Source organism: Dipodomys merriami, unplaced genomic scaffold, assembly GCF_024711535.1.
Source record: "Dipodomys merriami isolate MVZ:Mamm:240054 unplaced genomic scaffold, mDipMer1.0.p SCAF_32, whole genome shotgun sequence".
NCBI classification, from domain to species: Eukaryota; Metazoa; Chordata; class Mammalia; order Rodentia; family Heteromyidae; genus Dipodomys; species Dipodomys merriami.
Window position 1 is genome coordinate 9,350,113 of NW_027204715.1, and position 25,419 is coordinate 9,375,531.

At 42.3% G+C, this 25,419-nt stretch overlaps 1 protein-coding gene across 4 annotated transcripts in view; it reads left to right on the plus strand.

The window, feature by feature from the left end:
* Window positions 1-1,539: 1,539 nt before the first annotated feature.
* Otulin (OTU deubiquitinase with linear linkage specificity) overlaps window positions 1,540-25,419 on the plus strand; it is a 29,276-nt gene continuing 5,396 nt past the window's right edge. The window contains exons 1-5 of one of the 4 annotated variants that reach the window (XM_070042201.1): window positions 1,546-1,788; window positions 9,712-9,788; window positions 14,144-14,238; window positions 18,786-18,929; window positions 24,457-24,582. In XM_070042201.1, the coding sequence (XP_069898302.1) occupies window positions 1,640-1,788; window positions 9,712-9,788; window positions 14,144-14,238; window positions 18,786-18,929; window positions 24,457-24,582 (591 nt within the window). In that variant the 5' untranslated portion in view covers window positions 1,546-1,639. Of the gene's footprint in view, window positions 1,789-2,370; window positions 2,428-9,711; window positions 9,789-12,245; window positions 12,317-14,143; window positions 14,239-18,785; window positions 18,930-24,456; window positions 24,583-25,419 lie in introns of those variants that run through there. The other 3 variants (XM_070042205.1, XM_070042202.1, XM_070042203.1) reach the window with 3 other exon arrangements.

The window sequence follows — 25,419 nt, forward strand, 5'->3', positions numbered from 1 at the left end:
TTTTCACTGGAACTACTAACTTGTGAGGTTCTTTGGAAACAGAAGGCGAATGAGGATGCTATAGATTAAATTATAACACAGGACCTAAGAACTGATTTCTCTTTTGGGTAGAAGAGGAAATGTATATTGCTGGTCTTGCCAGTGGGAAATAAACATGTTTGTTTGTTTTCCTCTCTTAACAGGTAGAGAGGAAAAAAGCACTTTTCAACCAATAGCTGCACTTCATACCAGATGTGCTGGGTGGCTTGAGCAATGAAACCAAGTCTTTGTGTGAGTATGTGTGTGTGTGTGTGTGTGTCAGTTCTGGAGCTTGAACTCAGGGCCTGGATGTTGTCCTTGAGCTTTTGTGCTCAAGTGTTAATGTTCAGGGGTGCACTTATCATTTGAGCCACAGCTCCACTTCTGGCTCTTTTTGGGAGTGATTAATTGGAGATAAGAGTCTCACAGACTCTCCTGCAGATATTTTAGACTAAATTCTTCATTGTCTTTTCTTCACAGTTGGTGACTATCAGCGTTCTTTGGCTTCTAGCTGCCTCCCTCCAATCTCTGCTTACTGTCCGACGTGGCCTTATCTCCTGGTGTCTGATTGTCTATGTGGCCTCTCCTTTACCAAGCACCCTAGTCATTAGATTTAGGGCCCATTCATATCCAGTGGATCTCATCTTAATTACATCGAAGTGATCGTAGTGTGAGGTTCCAGAGGGAAATAAATTGGGAGGGGCATTGTTCAGCCCACTCCAATCCCTTACCTTTAAATTCCGAATTTCTCATCAGGTGTTTTTATCTTTCCAAACAAAGTTAAATACCCCAGCGTTCTCTGCCTCAAAAACCAAAGCATTTTGTTGATGCGCACCACTCTCTCGGGTGGTCTCCTAGACCTGTCCTCGGACCTTCACTCCAAATTGCAGTCACCTTTCAAAACAGCCTTCTCCAGATGGCTCAAGGAAGACCCCCCCCCCCCCCCCGGCCACCTCCCCGGGCCTGGACTCCAACGTGCTTCTCCCCCGATTTTCCTTTGGGCTGAGCCCGGGGCCCACGCGAGCCAGGCCTCCAGGCCTCGGGGAGCGGAGCGCTCCCGCTGCGTGTTCCCACCCCGCCCCGAAGCCCCGGCCGCTCTCCGCGCGGCCCCGGCAGGCCGGTCCTCCGCGGCCTGGGCCCTACCCGGATGTCGGCAGCGCCAACCGCCGCCTCTGCTCCCGCTCCTCCTACGCGAGGACACGGGCACACACAGCTCGGTTCCACATACACGTAAGGAAGCGCAGAGAACCCCAAGAGTGCCTCACGGTGACCCCACCGCGGAGGCCGCGCGTCCCACTCCCGCGGGCGGACGGGAGGACGCGCGGGCGGGCGCCACGTCACTCACCCCGCACGCGCTCCGGCGCCGCCGCGGCCCCTCGGCACCCGAGGGCTGAGCCGGCGCAGTGCCCGCGGAGCGCGCGCACGCGCACGCGCATGCGCAGGCCCCGCCCCCTCGCCGCGGGGTAGAGGTCGAGGGGCGGGCCATGGTGACGCGCGCGGAAGCGCCGGTGGAGCCTGGAGAGCCGCTTGGCAGTGGAGCGGCGGCCGCGGCGGCCGGGCGCCGGGCAGGGCAGGGCAGGCCCGGGATTGCTCCGAGCGGTTGGACCCCGTCCGCCGCCGCATGAACCGGGGGACCATGCCTCAGCCCGGATCGTGGCCGGGCGCGGGCTGCGCGGAGACGCCGGCGCGGGAGGCGGGGGCCGCGGCGCGGGCCGGCGGGCGGCCCCGGCCGGCGGTGCGGTGCCCGGCGGCGCGGTGCCCGGCGGAGCAGTGAGTCTGGGGGCCGGGCCGGGCCGGGCCGGGGCCGCGGCGGGCGGCGGCGGGGTCCCCGGTCCCCTCCCGCGGCGTCCTCACCTCACGAGGACCGGGGCGGCGGTCCCCGCGTCTCAGGTGGCACCGTCCGGTCGCTCCGCGCCCCGAGACCCCTGCTCGACGTCGCTTCCCGTCAGCAAAGCTCCGGAAAGCTCGGAAGAGTGGTCACGCGGTCACCAGCTCCCCCGAGCCCCTCTGCCCACCTGGCCGGGGAGGGACTCGGTCGCCGCCCGCGCCGCGTCCCACCTGTTGGGCAGACTTGGGGCGCCGCCGGGCCCCATTCCCCCGCTCACCCCACCCCGCCCGGCTGCACATCCCTCCGTCCTTTCCAAAGCAGAGCTCGGAAGTCGGTGCCGGACGGTGGCGGCCGCTCCCGGGTGCCCAGCCCCTGCTTGCCGCGTGGGAGTGGGGCGCGTGGGGGAGCGGGAAAGCCGCCCACACTGGCCCATTGCCTTGGGCTTCCAGGACGGACCGACAGCGCTCAACCCACTGGCCGGGCGGTGCCGTGGTTAGAGGCGTTTCAAAGGACTTTCAGAGCTCGCCTACCCTTTTAATCTCCAAAAAGGTGTCCCTTGGAAGCCATCATGTAGATAGAGTGTATGCAATTACGCATTTGCATAGTACTTTGCCTTGGGCCTTGATGGGTTTCATTTATTGGGCATCCAAGTGCGATGCTAATTATTCATTTAAAGGGTGTTTGTGGGCACTGGGGAAAGATTTAGAGTCGGGTCTCCTCTCAGAGCTCAGCAGATAACTTCCGAGGTAGACCTGCCGAGTTGGGTCTCTATTGTGGACAGTTGTACCTCAACTCTAGCCTCTACTTGTTTGGTCTTCTGGCTTTTAAATATCCTGATATTTAAATAGCATCACTTATTATTTTCCTTTATATTAGCACCCACGTAGAGGCCCGTGTGTGAGTTACTGTGAGAGATGCTTCACATCTCACCACAGGCTAAGTAGGTCTCTTCCCTCTGTCCCATACTGTCTGTCCTTCCTTCCTTCCTTCCTTCCTTCCTTCCTTCCTTCCTTCCTTCCTTCCTTCCTTCCTTCCTTCCTTCCTTCCCTCTCTCTCTCTCACTCTCTCTCGCTCTTTCTTTCTTTCTCTCTCTTTCGTCGGTGATGGGACTTGAACTCTGGGCCTGGACTCTGTCCCTCAGCTCTTCAGCTCAAGGCTAGCACTCTACCACTTGAGCCACAGCACCACTTCTGGCTTTTTCTGCTTATGTGCTGCTGAGGAATTGAACCTAGGGCCTCATGCATGTGAGGCAAACACTCTACCACTGAACCACCTTCCCAGCCCTCCCATCCTAATTTCTGACTGCTGCCTCCTTGGCTGGACCCAGGACCCCACTTAGATGCCTTGGGCATGGGTGCTGTGCCTCAGCCGTGGTCAGAGCAAATTTTCCTACCCTCTGAGAGATGCAGAAATGTGAAGCCAGACCATGTTCCAAAAAGTACACATGGTTGTGTGGCAGGTTTTCTGGTATATGTCCTTCTGGGACTCTGAACACAAAGGGAAATGGTACTGGGGAAATGCACTTGGAGGGGCCTCTAGGAGGAAGTCTTTATGCTGCTTTTGTCTCCCTTCAGTTGAAATGAATCTAAAAATCTTAGCCTGGGTTTGTCATCTTCTCCACTAGAAAACATTTGCAGATTCATGTGGTGCAGTTTGGCCAGGAAGACTCAAGAGTAGGTTCCAGGGCCTCCCTGCCACCTCTTCCTGAACAACTCATAAAAACCAGAGCGGGACATAATTTATCATTTTTCCATAGATTTTTTTGTAGTTTTATTATTAGCTTAAGTTTTTCTCTTTCTTTTTGTTGTCTTTAATTATTCCATTCCTCATTAACTCATTAGATAGGGAAAGAAGGGAGATGCATGTAAGTTTCAGATGTTAAGTTTTGAACTTTATATCTTAAATTTTCTAGTGTATTTGTCTTTTTGAATCAGTGTTATATGGGCTGTTTGTCTTTGTGATGTTTTCTCAGGGGCTAGAGAAATTGGTTTGCATCTTCATAGAAATATACAGTTTACAATGTATGTAAAATCCCATAGGATCATTTGCAGCTTAATACTTTGAGTATAAATTAGAGTAGTGTAATGTACTTTTGAGATCTCTTTTTTGGACATTGGAGCAAAAAACATTCTTTACACCAGATAGATTCAATGCAAATATTTGCATCCGGAAATATAAACTATATGATTGCAAATGTTTCATTTTGAGGAGTCATTTTGAATACACTTGGTGGAAGGCAGTTAGAAAAATCAAGGCCAACTGTTTGCAGCTGAGTGATATTTTTGGGATGTGGCTTTACAGAGGGTGAAGGGTGGCTCAGTCCTAGCAGCATAGGTTACGTTGATTTCTTCCAATAATTGTGCATTGCTCAAGAGAGAGGAATAGGGAAGAGGGACAAATAAGCCACAGGGATAAACTGTTTTGTAAATCTCCTTGAGATTTTTCCTTCTTTTTATAACAGCTCATTTGAGGGACAGCCCCCAGGAGATGCCAGCGTAATTTAGTGTCCCATTTGAAGAAATCTTAAACCAGATTGTCTCCGGAAGCTCTCTCACTGCTAAGGTGTCTGTGCTCTTTCTCCTATGATTGCTTCCCTCCTGAAGTTACTCCTGCTGGTCTGTTTCTTACTTACCCTTAGCTCTGCTAAGTCACTCTGGTTTTCATGCACACAGCCAGGACAGATTAGGAAGAGAGACCTCTGCTTTGCTCTTCTCATAGGACAGATTAGGAAGAGAGACCTCTGCTTTGCTCTTCTCATCCCCTGAGGGTGGGGCAGGTTTGAATCCAAAGTTTGTGGATGGGCTCTGTTGTGGGAGCATAGATCATCTGCAATGCCCTATGAAGTTGAGGGAAAATTTGTGCATGTTTTGGGCCAGCATTAGGACAAAAGATGAATTCTCCCTCCGAAGTAGTAAATCTGTTCCTAAGTGTTGCTGAGCATACTGTCCTGTGGTGTGTTTTCTGCCCCAGCTCCTAAGGTATGGTGTGGATGAGATGGGGTAACAATGGCTCCTTTTTCTTTTCCCATCTGATAAATAGCTTGCTTTAGTGATCAGGATTGGAATGTCACAAAGAATCAAGCCTCACTGTTTCCTCATACCTCTGGACGTCACATATATAACATGAACAAGCCAAGGAAAGTCCACTTGCAGCAGGAAGGAGGTGGAATTTTGGCCTGGGTGCCGGTACTTTCCTCAGTCTGATGTGTTGCTCCTCTTGATAACCACTGAGTGGTGGAGAAGGGCTGGCTTGAATGGTCTTTGCTTTTCCTGTCTGTGTGGGAAGATGTGTTAGTGTCACAGTGGTTGACAGTCTCACTAACACTGCCTGGGCTATTAGTCTTCTAAGACAGGTCAAGTTAGGCATGACCTTCAGGGCTCAAGTTCAGAGCTGAACAAAGCCATCCTTAGTTCTTTTGATAACTAAAGACAGATTGGTGCAAAGGTTCATAAATGGTGAGAAGTTAGTTTTTTGTTTTTGTTTTTGCTGGTCCTGGGGCTTGAACTCAGGGCCTGGGTGCTGTCACTAAGCTCTTTTACTCAAGGCTGGCGCTCCACCACTTTGAGCCATACTACCACTTCTCGCTTTTTAGAGTAGTTTATTAGAGATAAGAGTCTCACAGGGACTTTTTTTCCTGGGCTGGCTTTGAACAATGATCCTCAGATCTCAGTTTCCTGAGTAGCAAGGATTATAGGATTGAGCCATTGGTGTCTGGCTTTGTTTGCTTTGTATATACTTGAGAATTGTTTTTATATCACATTTATTTAAATTAGCAATTGAAAAAGAAGTGGCTTCACAGAGGTCTTCTGCTTCATTGAGCTCTGCTTTTAACTTACAGCTTTTGTTCTTGGAAATAGTAGATTTTGTCCTTCATACTAGTATTTTTAAAAAGTATTAAAATTTGTTAATATAGTAGTCTGAACAGAGCAACAATGCTAGTTATAACTTAGTTTGTACTCTCATAATGCTTACATTGCTTTACTATTAAGAATTAATTGTTCTGGGTACTGGTGGTTCATGCTTGTAATCCTAGTTACTCAGGAGGCTGAAATCTGCAGGATTAAAGTTTGAAAACAGCCTGGGCCGAAAAGTCCATAATGCTTATCTACAAAATCAGCAAAATGATAGGCTGGAGGGTTAGCTCCACTGATAGATGAACAAGCAGACTGAGTATGAAGCTCTAAGTTCAAACTCCAGTACTAGCAAAAGAACATCATCCCAATTTTTACAATCCTTTAACTACAAGAAACTCTTTAATAGTTTTCCTTTGAGTTTGTGAGCTCTTTTCTATGGGGCTCTGAAGGGTCACTGTATTCTGTATGCGGGAACTAATTGAATACATTTCATCTCCAGGTTGTGAGAAAGTGAGTAAGTACTGTTTAATGAGATGTTTTTAAGAAATAAATTTATGGTGCTAAAGTGATAGACATGCTAGCACACTGAGTCCCTTAAGACTCGTGTCTTTCCCTCACTACCTTCTAGAACAAAATGCTGTGGTGATCATGTTTCTGAATGACAGTGGCCTGTTTACCAGAGTGGACGCTTTCCTTTCCTCACCCAAAACTTAGTCACAAAGTAGCCAGATTTCTGGAACCATTCAGCATTGTTGATTTTAGCTAGTAAAAACTGCTTTCCTTTACATTGTTGCCCTATCTTCCCTTTCCTTAGTGAAAATTCAAATAAAACCTTGAGATAGCTTTAAGTATAAATTCATTTTGTCATCATTTTAAATATTTTTAAAGTATTCTAAGTCTTAAAAAATTAAAACATTTCGTCTAACTTTTTTTTTGGTTGTTGTTGAATAGAGCTTTGTGTATATTGGAAAGTACTCTAACACTGAAGTATATTCTGACCTTGAAATATTTTAAGCTACTAAAAATTATTTTTTTCTCTTTTCTCCATGTCCTTCCTTTCTTTAGTTGGATAAGTATTTTATTCTAGTTGTCTCATTTTTTTCTGATTGTGCTGACTGAACTTCATTAGTTGAACAACCTTTCTACAAGGATTTGCAGCTTTGGGATCCTTTTTAAGGGCCATATTGCATATAGCTGATTTCCATTTATCCTTGGTGGCCAAGAAAGTTAGCAAGGATATTTTCATAGAGTCCTAGTGAAATCTAGTTGTGGCTAAAATAATTTGCATGTATTCTGGACCTTTTATTCTATAGTTTCTGCATTGCTTCTGTTGTATACTGGATCCTGAGTCACTGCTTTTTCTTTTCCATAATCTCCCTTATTGGTGTCTTCCCTTTGCATGTACTTCTGGTGGTTCTGATGTTGGTTTCTTTCTGTTCTTTTCTTGTTCATCCTTGTAAAAATTCCTATTTGTGGCCATCTGGTGAATTTCTTGTTTGGAGAACTGTTTCAGGGAACTGGGATTGTGCTTAAATTCTTTCTGTTGTTATTTTGTCAAGTAAAAGAGGACCAAAGCAGAGCCAAGTAACATACAGTATAGCCACAGAATTTACTTGAAGTACAAATATATGCATAGAGTGTTAGAACCAAGAGTGGAAGAGGAACCATGTCAATCATACAGATTTTGTCTAGTTTTTTTTTTTTTTTTTTTGGAAATGAGAAAACTGAGAGCAAAATTAGGGAAGTGACTTGCCCAAAGACATCTTCTGATGATATAAATATTAAAAAAGTGATGTGCTTGAATGACTGACAAGGGAACAGAATTTCAGTGATAAAGCTAGGAATGAAGCTGAAAGGTAGCTGTTAAAATTGTGACAGAAAAGTGAACACATCTAGTCAGATTTTATTTTAGATCTTTGATCTGTAGTCTTCAGGCATCTGTTTGCTTTGAACTCTGGCACAGGCTCCATGGGTGATGTCACACTCTTACTTCAAGTCTCACTGGAATCACCCCACAAGGAAAGTACCTTTCTATAATATTTGTTTCTCATCCCAAGACTATTAAAATGGTCTTTTTCTCCTCTCCTTCTTTCATCTCCTTCCTCATCCCTCCCCCCCCCACATTTACTTAGAGAGGGAAAGTAGAATAATACTCTATATAAATGGATATTTAGTAGGAATGGAAAAGAATAGCTAAGATTATAACTAATTATATGTGCCTTTTCTCTCAACTGTCCTGAGGTGAATATTATTTTTTTCAATAAGTAGTTACTTAGACACTAGTATGAAGGATGGATAAACTCTAGTCTTAAGTACTGGATTCCCACTCCAACTGTTGCTCTTGGAGAGAGCTCGCCCACATAGTACCTCTCCAGATGTATTGTGCAGTAGGTGGGTCAGGAGTATGACCCAGTTGAGAGGAGAGAACACCTGGAGCCAGTCACAGGTGTGAAAGCGTAGGATAGTGTTGACCCAGTGTTCGGACTGACAGTGGAATGATGGGGCAGGTGTACATTTTGACATGAGTCCCTTCCAGCATCTGGGAAGTGTTGAAAGATTCCAGCACTCCCTACCTCAGTCTACCTCTTTTAGCATCCCTTCTTCTGTCTCTCTCTCCTGACCCTCTCTTCTTTCTCCATGTGCTAGGAGCTGGGTATTAAGGGAATTAGAATCTTAGTCATTTGCTTTATTCCTTATGTTGTTTTTAACCTGACACCTTCTCCTTCCATGTTCCCTTGTGTCTAGAGGCCCCCCCAGCCGTCATTATTGTTTTAGGATGGGATGTGCTGTGGTTGGGTGGCAGTATAGGGAGTTAGGGTTCTGATATAGATGTTAACATCCAGTCTCCTTGGTTTTTTAAAAAATTTTATTATTAATTTTTTTTTTTTTTTTTTTGCCAGTCCTGGGGCTTGAACTCAGGGCCTGGGCACTGTCCCTGAGCTTCTTTTTGTTCAAGGCTAGCACTCTACCACCTGAGCCACAGCGCCACTTCTGGCCTTTTCTGTTTATGTGTTACTGAGGAATCTAACCCAGGGCTTTATGCATGTTAGCTAGGCAAGCACTCTACCACTGAGCCACATTCCTGGCCCCCAGTCTCCTTGTTTTTAAGTTCAGAATGGTCTGTGTACCTTTAGAAACTTGTCACTAGCTGCTGAGTCCTCCTGGGCTTCTGGCTGGCTTAGTGGCTTGCTTTCACAGATGCCTCTCCACCAGCTTCGTACATCCCTGTCTGTCATTTACCACTGCTTTCCAACTGGGCTTTCACATGTCTTCTGCTTTCAGCAATGATAGAGTGCTTCAATTTCCCTTCATTGTCATTTTGGGTGAATCTTGAGGGGAAAAGGGGAAAGAGTCTTGTTCTTCATCTTTAGTACCTAGTGAGATTTTCTCCCTGACTCCTTAGTAAGCTTTTCCTAGTCTATTAAAGAGAGTGAGACACTTGAGGAAGCCAATGTGTGAGTAAAAAGTCATCAGTACTAGTGGTAGTCATTAGTGCATTTGGGAATGTAGCAATCTGGCTGGCCAGGTGAGTGCTGGGGTCAGGGAGAGGAGCCCCCAGGAGGATCTTTAGCTTTGGAGACTTGTAATGTTGACTCTGAATTCTGACTTTGGAGGAACTGTTGAAATTTGCCTGTGACATGTTATAAAAGTTGGCAGTTGGCCTGAATTCCTATATAATAAATGCTTTTGTTAGCTAATTCCCCTTGGAAATTGGCAGGATCAGTTCAAGAGCTTCACTGATAAGATACATGCTAATAGATGTTAACTTAAATGGCTGTGGAGTCTTGTAGCCCTCGGAGTGGCATAAATTGTCCCGTTCAAAGTAATGCTGAAGAAGAAAGTGGTGAGGTAGAAGCATGAACATCTGAAGATGTAGAACCCCTAGTTTATCAGGTTGTCATCAGGAAATGTGAAAAAAGTGAAAATATTTTTGTATTTCATACATTTTATAAGTAGCTGTATATTGTGATACAACAGTGTTTGAAAATGTCTACTTTGGTGTGATTTCAGTGAGGAGGACATATACCGTGCTGCAGATGAAATAGAAAAGGAGAAAGAATTACTTATTCATGAAAGAGGGGCATCAGGTATGTTTCCTGTTTCATTTATAGAGTTCTTACTAATTATAGTAGAAAACAGTTAAGTCAGTTTGTTCGCTTTCATAAAATGGGCATGTACTTCCTTGGATATATTCTTGTATGAAAAGCTTTAAAAACGTCCAATGTTTATTTTACCCAAGTTTGTTTTTCCTAAAGTTTTACAATTTTAATGCAAGTATTCTGTCTGCATTCTTTGCATTCATATTTTTTTACCTGTAAGAATTGCTTTTATCTCATAGTTACCCTGTCTCAGCTCATTTCTTGACATTCGTAGGAGAGTTTGACTTTGAAATGCATTTTCCATTTCCAGTGAAAAGACCAAGAAGCTGGCTATACACATCCATGACAATCTAATTGCCTAAAAAACAATAATCATGGGACTGAAAGCACAATCCACATTTTATGGTTACAAGTCATCTGTGCTTCTCTGTCTGGCCTGCTCTTGTCACTTCTGGTAGGGCCCATCATTGGGTAAACTATTCTCTTGGCCTCCTCTGGTCCAGGAGACTTGTCTAGCAGAGTTACAAGTGAAGCAAATCCTTTCTTCTCTGGGAGGCCTCAGGCAGAAGCCAAGGATGGAGCGCCCCAACATAACTCACAAGTGACATTTCATTACCTGTGTCTTTTATGTGTTCTGCTGGTTTGTTTTCAGCATTGGCTTCTGCTTACTTTATGATTAACAAAAGCATTTTCACTATAATTGGGATATAGGTGTCACATAGGACATTTGATTATTTCGGAGTCTTTCTCAAAAGTTTGTGAACGTTTCTCTTTGGTAGCCAGTGTAGGTGTCTTTGTAGTAGTTCTGAAGAGGTGCTGGGGCTCACTGTTCCAGTCCTCCATGGAATTTCAGAGGATGCTCTGCTGTGTTGCTCAAATCATCCATGTTAGCCTATTTCTAAGGAGAATGTATGTAGTCGTTTTTGTTATTGCTGTGAGTCCTCCTGCTTTCTCTTCTACTTTCTAGGTTTTGTTGTGTTTCTCTTTTGCCCAGTATTGTACTCCACACAGATTGCCAACTTTTTCAACTTTTTCTAGCTTTAGTCTGAGAGTAAAATTAACCCTTTTACTCTCCTTGTTTTCAGTCCAAGTTTATTGCCTTCCTGAAGTAATATCCTTTAACAGTGTTCACTCTCCGAATCAGAGGCCAGACAGACACAGAAAGTGTTCTCACCTTATTTGTTGGTGACAGTCTTTTTTATCTACCCCAGGAGTCAGCAGTCTGTGGCTTCCAGGTCACATCCGACCTGCCATCTGGGTCTTTCAACTCAGGGCCTTGTACTTGCTAGTCAGGCACTCTGTTGCTGAACCACACTTCTATCCTTTTTTTGCACTGGTTATTTTTGAGATAGAGGACCACTTCCTGACTGAGCATGCACTCAGATCTTGCTACTGCTGTATTCACTTCTGGCCATTACTGGGACAACAGGCAGGCACCGTCAGCCAAGCTCCCTCTATCGAGGTGAAGTCTCTTAGACTTTTCTGCCTGGCTGGCCTGAAACAGCAGTCCTCCCTTTCTTAGACTCATACATAGCTTGGGTGATAGATGCAGACAAGTGCATCCAGCTTTTGGGAGAGAAGGGATCTCATAACTTCTTTGCTGTGCTTGAACTTGGATTGCCTTGAACTGCAGTCCTTTGAACTTTAGCCTTCCAAATAGCTAGGGTTACAGGCCACTGGTGCCTAGTTTATAATTTTTTAGTGTATGAATTTTTTAGTTTACATTGCATTTTTGGTGGTAGAGTGAAGTTGAGTAGCTGTGACAGTAGTTCACCTCCCTCAAAGCCTAAATTATTTCTTAACTGACTTATTACAGAAATGTTTTATATTTCTATCTTAGTCCATCCCCTGAGAGTCTGAACATCTTAAGAGGGGTTTCCCTTTTAATTTCTCACCCCTGAGGGTCTGATTCTTACTTTTCTTACTCATGTGGTGGTTAAGTACCAAACCACTTGGTTATTTCAGCTCCTTCCTACCAGTTGGGGTTTCAACTTCCCTTATTTATTTTTATTTATTTTTTGCCAGTAGAAATACGCTTTTCTGCAGACAGTGATGATAGACTGGCAAAAGGTAAAAAAGGGACCGTTGTACTTCGTGCTCAGTGGGCTGATTCTGTACCTCCAGCTCCTTGCCTGCGTAGGGCATGTGTTAGTTGTTGGAGTCCTCCTTCCAGAAAATTATGGCAAAATGGATTCAAGTAATCCTTGGTGCTGTCAGCTACGCAAGTACCCGTTTTCCTAACCTACTCTCCTCCCACAGGCCCCTGATGGGGCCTGTGGCTTGGCCTCTTGCCCACGTGAGGCCCTAGGCCTCCTCCCCTCCATCCTGAGGTGGTGGGCCTGGGCAGCTCTGTACAGGGGCCAGGCCTGTCTTGGTGTAGTGAGAGTGAGGACAGCAGGAAAGGAGGCTTCCTGTGCCACAAGTGTGTTTTCTTTTTAGGCTCATCCCCCTGCCTGGTGGGAACATAAGGCCCAGAAAGGTTCTGTGCCTAGCAGTTCTTCCTGCTTTGCTGGGAGGTGAGTGGAAAAGCAGATGTCGTCCCCTTCGTACAGGAATGGGATTGTGTTCTTGTGCTAAGAAGACAGTCAAAAAGTATATCTTGAATTTAAGAGTTGCAGAGTCTTTTCTGAAGGTTTGGCTGTGTGGCATTGGCTTTCGTGTTCTCTGTATATTATATCTTAGGGCCATTTTTACCTCTAAACTAACCCTGATGTATGCCACAGATAAATGTATCTATAGTACTGTATATATGTTATTTTCCCTCTATGTAAAAGGTTGATTTGCTCTATGAAAGGACTCATACTGATGTTTGAAAGAAAAAAAAGTTCTTAATAGTTACTTAAAAAGATTTAAGTGTCCTATATTGCAGTTATTGTAGGGAGAATTTTGTGCTGCTTAGTCATCCTGGTATTGATCACACTCTTTGTGGTCTTTTCTTCTTCAGTAGTCTGTAATTCTTTTTAGGACAGAATCTGTTTTCATTGCCTTTTTCTCTTTTGTTCCTGGATCAGTGTTTGGCATATATTATACACTCAGTAAATATTTGTTAAATAGAGCTAAATGAAACACTTATTTTATGTGTAACTGCCTCAGGGATAAATATATTGTGAGATACTTTAAGGCTTATGTCCTAAATCACTAACATGTATATCTTCACCAGTTTTGAAAAAAAAGTCAAGGTGTACCTGAGAATGTATCTCATTTTCTTCCTAAAACACACACATGCTATCATATGCATGATCATAACTACACTTCTGTCTTGTCACAGACCAAACCCCAAACTTCATGCTTTAAACAAAGAAAATCTGCATTTTTTTAGCCCTGTAATATTTGCATGATCATGAGTAGTAATCCTAATTTGAGGTCATGAATCAAATGAGGTTGGTGGATCAACTGACAGTGAGTGCTCCTTTATTTTCTCCATTAGTTTGTTGTCAACAAGTTACAGTTTTAAAGCACCAAAGCAGCATATGAATAAGCACAGACAATTATGTGTAATTTTTATTATATGTGCTATCTTTTTTATAATGGATATGAAAAACTAATTCAAGTTGTAGAATTATTTTCTATTGTTCAGACTGTTGAGTCTCTAATAAGGAAAATGTTCACAGAAGCCTGTGGGTCAGTGCATTTTCAGACATTGAGTAAGGATGCATCTGAGAAACAAAATAATCCTACTGTCAAGGAGCTCATTTTTTTTGAGTTCACTGTGTAGAGGTTAGAGAAAAAGAAATATAGCAAGTATTGATAAGCATTAAGAAAAAATCAGAATGGCATATGATGAGAGCAAAGAGGTGTGTATGATATTATGATGTAGGGGCATCAGAAGACAGAGGCTGCAGGGAGCTGTCCTGCAGGGATGGGACAGAGGTTGGCAGGAGTGTTGCAGAGCATCTAGGGAGCTACAAGTAGGACAGGCGCACATTGAATGTGGGGAGCAATGGGAGCTGATCCAGAGGGGTAGTGGGGGCCATTCAGGGGTTTTCATGAGTCAGGGCATGTCTTTCTTGCAAATGAAGGTGAGATGGAAAACTCTCCGAGCTCTCTGGACTAGCAACGAGGACTGTTACCCAATGAGTCCTGTTCTAGGTGGGCAACTCTGGCTAGCTACCAGGTGGAGGATGGACTGGATGGTGTGGTGACAAGGGAGACCCTTTGAGAGACTGCCATGGCTATCTGGTGATGGCCTGGACTAGAGGCACAGGTAGTGGTGGAATTCTGGATTTTTAAAAATGAAGTCAGAGAGAAAGTAAGGAGTGACAGGTGACCTTCATGTAAAGCAGTACTGTAGTTTTGGTTATTCTTTGTTTCATTATTTGTTTCTTGTTTTGATTTTTTGACAGAACTCAGATTAAGCGTGGCTCCTGAGATGGACATCATGGACTACTGTAAAAAGGAGTGGAGGGGAAACACTCAAAAAGCAATATGTATGAAAAAGGTACAGCAGAGGAGCACATATTTTAGATCTTTCAAATAGTTGGTTATAACTTATATTTTTAGATATTGGTTAAGGCAACCACTATTAGACTTTGTGAATATTGATGTTCTAATTTTAGCGATGAGGACACATTTCCAAAGGTAAGGACTTATTTAGGTCATAGTCCTAATATAGAACTGGCATCAGTATTTTAGAAACTTAATTTCTTTGAAAAACAACTGAGTGATTCAGACTTGGGACCTCCATTGATGGTTGTCTTGGGCTGTTGTGAATGCTCTTTTTTTTGGATCACAAAATGATTTTTCTTTTATTGTAAAGGTGATGTACAGAAGATTTACAGTTACATAAGTCAGATAATGAGTATATTTCTTTTTGAACAGTGTCACCTCTTCCCTTGCCTTTTCCCAGTTTTTCCTTCTCAACCGCCCTCCCCCCAGCCCAAGTTGTATAGTTCATTTTTAACATAGTGTCTAACTATTGCATTTGTTCACCCTTTTTCCCACCATTTCTATGTTCCTCCCTTCCCTCCCCAAAATAGATAAATATATGACAAAGGTATTGAAAACAAAAACAGTGACAAAGGAGAAAGGAAAACAAAAAACAAAAAAACAAAATCCTCTTGATTCCATTTCATAGAGTTCATTTCAATAAATATCATTTTATATGAGCATAGCTCTTGAGCTTTTATGATCCTCTCCTAAGAATATCCTCCTTGGGATATTCTCACTGTGTCCAAGTATATATTTTTGTCTATTACCATTCAGTGTATTTACCTGTAGATTTATAGGCACTTTCTTTTTTTTTTTTTAAGCAACAAAGAGCCGGTTTATTGCAAGCTCGAGCTTGGTCCTCCGCGCATATGGTAACTGGTGACGCTAAGAGGCCTATAGGCACTTTCTAGTTACAACAAATGAGGGAAATCATGTAACCTATGTTTCTTTGGGTCTGGCTTAGATTGCTTAATATAATTTTTTCTAGATCTTTCCATTTCCTTATGAATGGTACAGTATCATTCTTTCTGATGGAAGAGTAGAGTTCCATTGTGTATATATACCATGTTTTCTTGATCCATTCATTCATTTAGGGGCATCTGGGTTGATTCCATATTTAGCTATGGTAAACAATGCTGTAATGAATATGGTAGCTTTAGTGTGGCTTTATTTGTGGTTTATGGGATAAATGTCCAGGAGTGGGATTGCTGGGTCATAGGGAAGCTCTATGTTTAGCTCTATGTTTACTGCTTTCCAGAGTGATTAAGTAGGTTTACATTCCTACCAAAAGTGTAGTAGTGTTCCCCTTTGGCCAGTCCCCACCAGCATTTTCTTATTGTTAGTTTTCTTGATAATGGTCATTCTAACTGGGGTGAAGTGGAATCTTAGTGTTGTTTTGATTTGCACTTCTGTTATTGCCAGAGATGTTGAACATCTCTTCTTTCTGTTATTGCCAGAGATGTTGAACATCTCTTCGTGTGTCTGTTGGCCATTCTTATTTTCTTCTTCAGAGAAGTCTCTCTTTAATTTTTTTCTCTCTCTTTAATTCTTTAGCCCTCTATTAATTGTGTTATTGTTTTGTTGAGGGTTTATTTTGGGAAGGTTTAACCTCTAAGTATATTTTTGAGGCCCTTGTCTGATGCATAGCTAGTAAAGATCTTCTGCCATTTTGTGGGTTTTCTGTTTATCTTGCTAGATATGTTGTTTGCCATACAGAACTCTTCCTTCAGTTTGATACAGTCCCATTTATCTGGTCTTCTTTGATTTGTTGTAATTCTGGATCATTTCTTAGGAAGTTTTGACCCATGCCTAGTAGCCCTGGTGTTTCCCCTACCCCTTCCTGTAATATTTTCATGGTATCTCACCTTACATTGATGTCTTTGATCCATTTAGATTTAATTTGGATACAAGGTGATATAAGGATCTAGCTTAAGTTTTCTGTATAACCAGTTCTGTCAGCACCATTTGTTGAAGAGGCTTTCTTCTAATCTGAGTTTTTGGCTCCTTTATCAAGTATTAGGTGGCCATAGGTCTGTGGGTTCATTTCTGGGTTTTCTGTTCTGTTCCATTGGTCCTCAGTACCATGCTAGTGCCAGTACCAAGCTGTATCTACATGTTCACCTTCCACAGAAATGCTTCCTCTGACCTATAATTCTATTTTATGGCCCAATCTTCTTCAAAGAATCTATTTTAACTGTTGTCATCTTGAAGTCCTTTACTGAAGATGTCTGAGTTACCTAAACATTTTGTAATTTGAAAGTCATGTTAAAATCATTCCTGTATGGGATTAGTTTAATGCCAGGGGAAAAAAGATTTGGCTAGCAGTTGACCTCTTTTCAATGATAAGTCAAAGTACTTCATTGAGGCATATTTTGTTAAGGTCTGTGGCATAATCAGTATCTTGGATGTCTACTAATAGTTTAGATCTTGACTTTATAGTAGTCTTTTATTTGTCTCACTGTCTGTTTTTTGTTTGGGTTAATGAATGTGAATTCAACTATAATTTTAGAAAGTGTGTCTCCTCTCTGAAATTGCACAAGTAATTTATGCAATTAGAAGGTGCAGTTGTATAATTAGTGGTAACTAGGGATAGCTAGAGGTCCACCTGAGGGAGCAGGTACCTATTAGTAGGTGTGAACCTGTGTGGTGGTCCTTTATATATTAGTGACAAACCCTTAGATGTTAGTATGGTTTGACCATTAAATGCAAATGCAATTTTAAGGCTTTTATTACGAGAAAGAAGTACTTTCATACTCACATAAAACATCATTGAATGACACCAGACTTTTAGAATGACTAGTACTGAGATTCCAGTATGCAAACACTCAGGATAAGATGTGCATCGTTCTTGCTTCTTTCTTTGTATAAGTTTAGGGTGGGGGGTGGATTTTTGAGTCACTGTCAAGGAAGAGTATGACAAGGGAAAGGATTGGCTGATGGGCTGGGGGCAACACAATCAGTACTAATGTGGAAGAGTGCCGCTAGAGAAATCAGGGTAGCACTCATGATCATGAACAAAGATACTAGAATTTGAGGGACCAGACATATCACTGACCATTTGTATCTTATTGTTTTACTTCCAGACAGAGCAGAAGTGACACTTTAATCCACTTAAAGTCTAACAGAAGTATCTAGACATTTCCTAGCAGTAGACTTTGATATACACATACACAGGTATGTGCCCCATATGTGTTTTGATAAACAGTAAATCACGTATACAATTACCTCTAACATTGTGATGGGCTGAAAAATTCCCAACCTCCAGGGATATAGCCATTATACATTGTAATGCAACACATTGTTCAGATATTTGTAGTGATGCTGCTGTGAACAAACATCATATAAAAATGTAGCACATACAGTTAGATATAATCTATAATACTTGGTAATGAAAGCTACATTAGTTACTTATATATTGGTGTCTACTATAAAACGATATGCCACATTACTGTAGCAGTAGCCTCATGCATCTCAGTTGTGGGGCTTGACCTCAGAGCCTGGGTGCTGTCCCTTAGTCCCTGAGCTTTTTCACTCAAGGCTTGTGCTCTACCACTTTGAGCCACAGCTCCACTTCAGTTTCCTCGTGATTAATTGGAGATAAGAGTCTCATGGACTTTATTGCCCTGGCTGGCTTTCAGTTGTGATCTTCAGATCTTAACCTTTTGAGTAGTTAGGATGACAAACGTGAGCCACTGGTGCCCAGCTTTTACGGCATATTTTGACTGGATAATTTTCTCTTGTGCTTAATTTAATCTCATCCTTTTTTTCATGATGGCTGTTGAACATGCTAAATCTACTGCTAAGGTTTATTAAGAGGTCATGGAGCTTAGGTGTGTTGCAGATCATACCATTTAGGTTTATGTAAGTTCACTCTGATGCTTGCGCAATAATGACATTGCCTCGTGACACATTTGCCAAGAATTGATTACATTGCTAAATGATACGTGATTTCACATAACATACCTTGGAAACTTGGGACTTTGTTTTTTAATGTAGAGATATTAACTTAGTACATCTGTCTCTTTTCATGTTCTCTTACTTGAAAGAATTTGGGACCAATTTAAACACATTTATTTTACAAAAAATAAGTTTTATTTTGTTGGAATAGTTTTAGATTCACAGAAAAATTGTACACAAAAGGCAGAGTTACCATATTCCAATCTCCAAGTAGATACACTCTATCTGTATCAATATACCAATATTGTGATGCTTCTTAAACTCAGAGTAAACCTTTCAAAATGGTAACAGTGACTATTTCCACAGTTGCTTACAAGTAACATGACTCTGACTTTGGGGATGACTAGTGACTTGAATATTTGATTATTTTGTATGTTAGGTTTATCTTATCTGTTGCATATACAGACACCTTATACAATACTTTCATTTTAAGAGGAGTGGAGTAATAGGAAATTATTGGAATGTTTTATATGAAAGACTCAGCCAGCTATTGTGTTCCATTTTTCAGTGGTCTGAGGGAAATTTTTCCACAAGACAAGAACTCGCCTTGATATTGGAAGCCGGTAACAACTATTTTCAATTCTTTGATCCTTCTTCCAGGGCTATGAGGAAGTTTCTCAGAAGTTCACCTCCATCAGGAGAGTCCGTGGTGATAACTACTGTGCACTGAGGGCCACACTCTTCCAGGCTATGAGCCAGCTGGCAGAGCTGCCCCCGTGGCTGCAGGACCCAGAGCTCACGCTGGTATGTGGTTGCTTCATGTTCTCAAAGTTCTTGTGAGAAGACTCCCACTTTCTGCTCATTCTGGCTGATGATGTATCTGCAGTGTGATGTCAACACCTAGGTTCTGTGTATCCAGGCTGATGTCACATAGTGAACTGATCAGAAATCATTAGTCTTTTCTAGAAGAAATTAGTCATAAAACTGTTTAGCATTCATTAAAGTGCTTATTAACAGTTTTAGTTCAGTGATGACATTTCTGTAAGTGAGCTATAATTTACTCTCTAAGGACCTGCCAGGGATTTAGGGTACAGTTTTCTTTGGTCTTAGCGATGTTCCAAAAATTAGAACCCTGTCTTTGGTGTGACGGTGTGATAAAAAGCACTCCTGAAATAATTGCTTCTGAAAATGAAGACACTGAACTAGCCTGGGTAGAGGCCACACTGAGCACTGCCTCTTTCCTCAGAAGCAGTGCTTGTGTGACTGAGATGACTCCTTTCATTTTTGGAGTAGTTAAAGGGGCTGAGGTATTGACCTAGATGAAGAAAGCTGTCAAAGGAAACTTGCTGACCAAGCCACATGTGTGCAGGGTTCAAAACCAAGACTGGGCACAGGACACTGCCTATCTAGTTCATGATTTTTTAAATTTTAATTCCAGTCCTGGGGTTTGAACTCAGGGCCTGGGTGCTGTCCCTGAGATTTTTTTTTGCTCAAGGCTAGCACTTACAGCACTTGAGCTGCAGTTCCATTTCTGACCTTTTGGTGGTTAATTGGAGATAAGAGTTTCATGGTCTTTTCTCCTCTGGCTGGCTTGAAACTGATCATTAGATCTCAGCCTCCTGAGCAGCTAGGATTATAGGTATGAGCCACCTGTGTCTGACTTTTGTGATGATCTATGTTATAAGCCAGGAAAGTCAGCACACCTGTATGAATGATCAAAATTAACAATCTATTTATCATAAGCAGACTTTAAATATTTGATTATTTCTTTGACATGGACATTTTAAAATTATATATATATATAATGAAATATTTCAGAATTGTCGGTCAGTTGGCAAAAGTATACCTCATTCATGGATAAGAGACTAGGAAAGCAAATGAATATTTCACTGTTTTTGTGCTAAACTTCTCTGCTGGATGACTGTGGCTTAATTGATAGATTATGACATAATTGCTCAATTTTAGACAAAGTTTCTTCTCTTCTTCCTGCCTCCCTTTCTTTCTTTTTTCTTTTTCTTTGTGGTATAGGAGAGACCCAGGGTCTTTGCACATACTATATACTTGAGCCATGCATCTAGTCCCCAGTTTTCTTTTGGAGCTTTTTACTACTAAGGGGCTATTTAAATTTATGGATTCACTTGACGTTGAATTTGAATTTTTATTCTTTCAAAGAGCTTCTGGTACAAGTAGTATCCTGAGTAATCAAACAAAAACATACTCTAAAAAAGCATAATTCTGTTTCTGGTAACAAGGTATACTTGTATACCATCATCTACAATGTTGCAAGTAGGTCTGGTAGATTGCCTTTGGCCTGGGTTCAGTGTTAGAATATGTTGCATATACAATGAGAAGTACAAGTTGTCATGTCCAAAACGAGCTTTACAACATCGGTGCGGGGGGGGGGGGGGGGGGGGGAAGGAATAGGATTGGGATGGGGGGGAGGGGGGAGGCTGGGAAGGGATGTGAAGGGTAAACAAAGGAGGAGGCTGCAATGCTTGGTAAGAAATGTACGCATTATCCTGCCCATGTAATTGTAACTCCTCTGTACAGTATGTTCACAAATAAAATTAAATTAAAAAAAAAAAGAATATGTTGCATATAAGAATGATGGGGCCCTGATGTGGTTTTCCCGACTTCATTCAAGTCATGTGGAAAAGTTTTAAAATTCCTAAATGTTCTTTCTAGTTTTCTCCTTTTTTTTCTTGTTGGTTTTTCCCCCTTTAATCTATGCTTTATTGAATGACAAGAGGCCTGTGCCAGAGAAGAAAAGTATTATACATATTTATGAATTCTATATTTATGTTTATAAAATTTTAGTTCTACTGAATATCTTCCAAAGAAATGATTTCTTGTTCTAATCCACCTCGAGGACTTGCCCTTGTGTTGATGTGCCAATCTCCAGACACTTAAACTTGCATTGAACGTTTTCTTGATAACATTTTGCCTTTCTTTTCAGTACAGGGCTTTGAACTCAGGGTTTTGAGCTTGCAAAGTAGACATTTTTCTGCTTGAACTCTGCCTTCAGCCCTTTTTACTCTGGTTATTTTTGAGATAGGATCTCACTTTTTGCCTGAACTGCATCCTCCTGTTTATGATTTCCACCATAGCTAGGATGACAGGGATGTACCATGATGCTCAGCTGTTGATTGAGATGGGGGTTGTATGAACTTTGTTCCCAGTTTGACCTTGAACTACAATCCTCCCAATCTCTGTCTCTCAAGTAACTAGTATTGTAGATATGAGTCACTCTACATACTTTGTTTCATCGACTCATTCATTCCTGAGGTAACAGATTCACCACAGCTTTACATTTGAGGTGCCAGGGAAGGAAAGGATATGCAAAAGTAGTCTGTTGCACGTGACAAGCTGCTCTTTAGCCTCTTCTAGTCATCCCTCAGACCCTCTCGTGGCACTTGCCATTTCTGTCCTCCCCTCCACCAGCTCTTCTCTTGGGAAGTCCATGCTGACATGAGTGTCATTGAGTGGAAAGGTGTGCATGGCGTGTGATTTGCAAGAAGTCAGGGGCGGAATCTGTGGCTCACTGTATCTGCTGTCAGATGAAGACTGAACGATGGTTCTCTCAGAACTCGATGTGTGGCTCAAGTGGTAAGGGTGCCAGTCATCAACAAGAAGGTCAAGCAAGAGAGCAAGTCCCTGAATTCAAGTCCCAGTACTGACATACACACGCATGTACAAACACACACACATGCACTCAAGCGCACACACAAAATGTTCTCTGTCGTGTTTTGCGATTCCTCTCTCTTAGACCAAACTTGGTTTCAGGATATTAAAGAGAAACAGGATAGCTAGAGCGACCAAATGTGAGTTCAGTGGGAGTCTGGACTTCATTTCTGCTGGTATTCAGCTTCTCTAGCCTCACTCTCTTCCTTGCCTGAGTTGAATTTTATCCTCCTGCCCCAGGTGTTGCTGCATCTCCTGTCCTTTTCTGAACTTCCTGTTTTTCCTATTTCTGTTCAGATCCCAATCTGTGTTTAACTGAAGTCAGATCATCTGAACCTGACCCCAGCCTTGGAGATGGTCTAGCTATCCTTACACTAGGAAGCACCCTGCTCCCCGAGAAGGGGCGTCTTTCATAGTAGAGGTGCTTTGGTTTCCACGTCCACTACAATCTAGAATGTCTCTGAGTGGGTGAGACCTGTGGCAGTGTTCATTAGAGCAAGATTCTGAAGATCATTTGTGAGTTTATTTTGGGTAAATGACACATTTTAGCCATTTGGTATCTGTCATGCTGCCAAGAACTATAGGCATTTACTAGAGTAGAAAACAATCTGTTCTTTAGTGACAAATGAAATGATAGGGCTACTTGCTGTATTCTTAAGTATTTATAGTCTTTGTTCTCAGTTTATCTCTGTTTCTTATTCTCGCAGAAGTCCCATTTCTGCCTAGTAGAAAAGAATGACTATGTATGCTCTGATACGACTCCTGAGAGCATTTAAAGCTATATTCACTTATTTCTTCTGAAAAAATAAATTCCAATTTCATTTTTGTTTCCTAATGGCTTCTTTTTCATGTCTCATTTTTTGGACTTTTGACACCTGGAATTTTCACAACTCTGAACTGGTTAATCACTCCAGTACAATTGACCAGTGGGTGAAAGGACTGAGGAAACTGATTTTGTTTCCATCTGTATGGTTAAGTCTTTGGGCGCCCCAAAATAATTCAGTTGACGGTTGTACTGCATTTTGGATTCCTGGTCAATGTCACAGGATGCCAGCCAGGCTCCCTTTACCTCCTTTCTCAACTCACATCTTCCAGGCCAGTGTTTTCTATCTAATTGTAGTTCTGGGAGCCCAGTTGTAATTTTACATTGTTGCCACTTGAGGGCACCCCAGATTCTGGTGATGAATCTGAGGGTTTGGTGGGGGTGCCTGTTTGCAGGTTGCTGGAGGGCAGGACAGTATGGGCATTGAGCTGGACTGTGACAGCTCTTAGGTGAGTGGTCATTCCTCAGTGTAAACAAATGACGAGTACTTGACTCTCGAAGTTAGTGAGTGAGGTAGATGTAGATGGCCATCACTGTGCCATAAGAGGCAGACTTTACATTCCTAGTGGGCTTCTGTGTTTGACAGAGTAGACATCACTGTCGTTTCACATGATGGCTACAGCTTGAGAAGGCACAGCCAGTATTCCCATTCATGTAAGTGTCTTCAAGTCTTAGATCCAGTAGAAGAGAACACTTGGCCACTTTGCTGAACAAGTTTGACATAGCATGTTGGAGGATTTAGTGAACTTTTTTTTCCTTTCTAAATTTTGTAGCAGTAAAGTGATATGTTCATGGCTTCTTTCTTGTCACACTCAGGTCTGAGGAGGAAGTCTTGATTTTCATGTTGTCATTGACAACATTATGCCTCAGGTTGTCCTTCGAACTCCAGATTCTGTTGTTATGTAGGTTGAAGTAAAATATTCCAGAAACTTAAAAAAGAAAGGAAGAGCTGAGAGCCGGTGGCTCACACCTGTCATCCCAGCTACTCAGGAGGCTGAGATATGAGGATCGAGGTTCAAAGCCAGCCTGGGCAGAAAAGCCCGTGAGGCTCTTATCTCCAATAAATAACCACCAGGAAACTGGAAGTGGCGCTGTGGCCAAGTGGTAGAGCGTTTGCCTTGAGCTGAAGAGTACAGGGACAGCGCCCAGGACTGACAAAAAAAAAAAGAAAAAGGAAAGGAGTTTAGTAGTCTGGTAGTTTAGTAGTAGCTGTCAGTATCTTTTGAACAAGGGGGTAGGCTGTGTTTATCTCGGTTGTTGATTCTCACTTGTTCTTTTCTTACTGTGCTGATTCCACACTTGATCTACAATAATGTTATTTCTTGGAGTGTATGTGTAAGTATTATTTAAAGATCTTTTTCTATGTCTTTCAGTAGGTTTTTTGGGGAAAAAACCCCTCTCAGCATTATTATGCTGATAGGAAAGTCTCAGGTATTGGTTTTATCCTGGATGTACCCCAGTGTCCAGAAGTATCTTCCTTAGTTGTGTTTTAGGGAACTAGAGAGCTGCCTGTGAGTGTTGAATCTGGAGTTTGTCCTTCGATTGTTGTGGCTATGGCTGGCATTCTTACAGACTAGACTGTGCCCATATTTATTAGCCCAAGCACCATTCATTATAGCAGCCTTCTGCGTGATAGAGCTCCTTAAGTTCCTGACTTCCAGATTTAGGTCCTCCATCCTAAACTGATGTGACAGACTTGGCAGGAATTAACTCTGGGCACCAGGGTAAAGTTTTACAGACTTTATGTTTGTTTTTCCAGCTTGGATCATGTGATAGGCTTCTTGGAATGTTGACATCTCTTTAATTCTCTATTTCTTGATATTCTAGTTACCCGAAAAACTGATAAGGAAATATAGCTGGATCAAGCAATGGAAATTTGGACTGCAGTTTGATGGGAAGAGTGAGGACCTGGTTGAAAAAATTAAGGAGTCCCTTATCCTGCTAAGGACAAAGGTTTGGAATATATAATTTCCATCTGTTATTAGTGCAAAGTTCTGTCTTGATTGCCCCAGCAGACCAGTTTGTAGCCTTTACTGGTGGATAATTTGATGCTCTTTGTTAATTTATTTATTTAAGTTTCTGAGGAAAAGAGATTTATTTATTTTGGTTCACAATTCTGGAAGCAGATTTGTGAGTCAAAATTAATTTTAATTTTTAAAGTGCTTTTGAGTTAGTTGTACAAAGGGGTTTCAGTTGCATCTGTCAGTTTATGAGTACACTTCATACTGATCAGTGTCACTCCTTCCATCATTCTCTCTCTCTCTCTCTCTCTCTCTCTCTCTCAACCCCATCCAGGCCCTCAAGTTACCTGGTTAGATCATGGGCTTTTGAAGTCCTTCCTAGTATGTGTCCCAGATAGTGCCTTGTCTGCCCCTGTTAGACTTTCAGCTCCCTGAGAGACATCCTGTTCATTCTTTTCTATCAATGCCTACCTAGCTCCACACCTGGCACATAATAGGCATTCAGCAAATGCTTTGTTGAGCTGAGCAACCAGAGATCCATGACTTCCTTGAACTAAGTTTTTTTTTTTTAATTTAAATTTACATTTTATTGTCAAGGTAATGTAAACAGGGGTTACAGTTACATAAGTTGTGAGAATATTTCTTGTTTAATTTGTTACCCCTTCCCTCATTATCTCCCACTTTCCTTCCCCCCCCCAGTCCCCCACCAATTTGTACAGATCATTGTACAGATCATTCCCAACATATTTCTTGTGAGTATCACTGTTGCATTGGTTTCCCCTTTGTCCTTTGTCTCACCAGTCTGTTGTTCCCCTTTCCTTCCCTAATT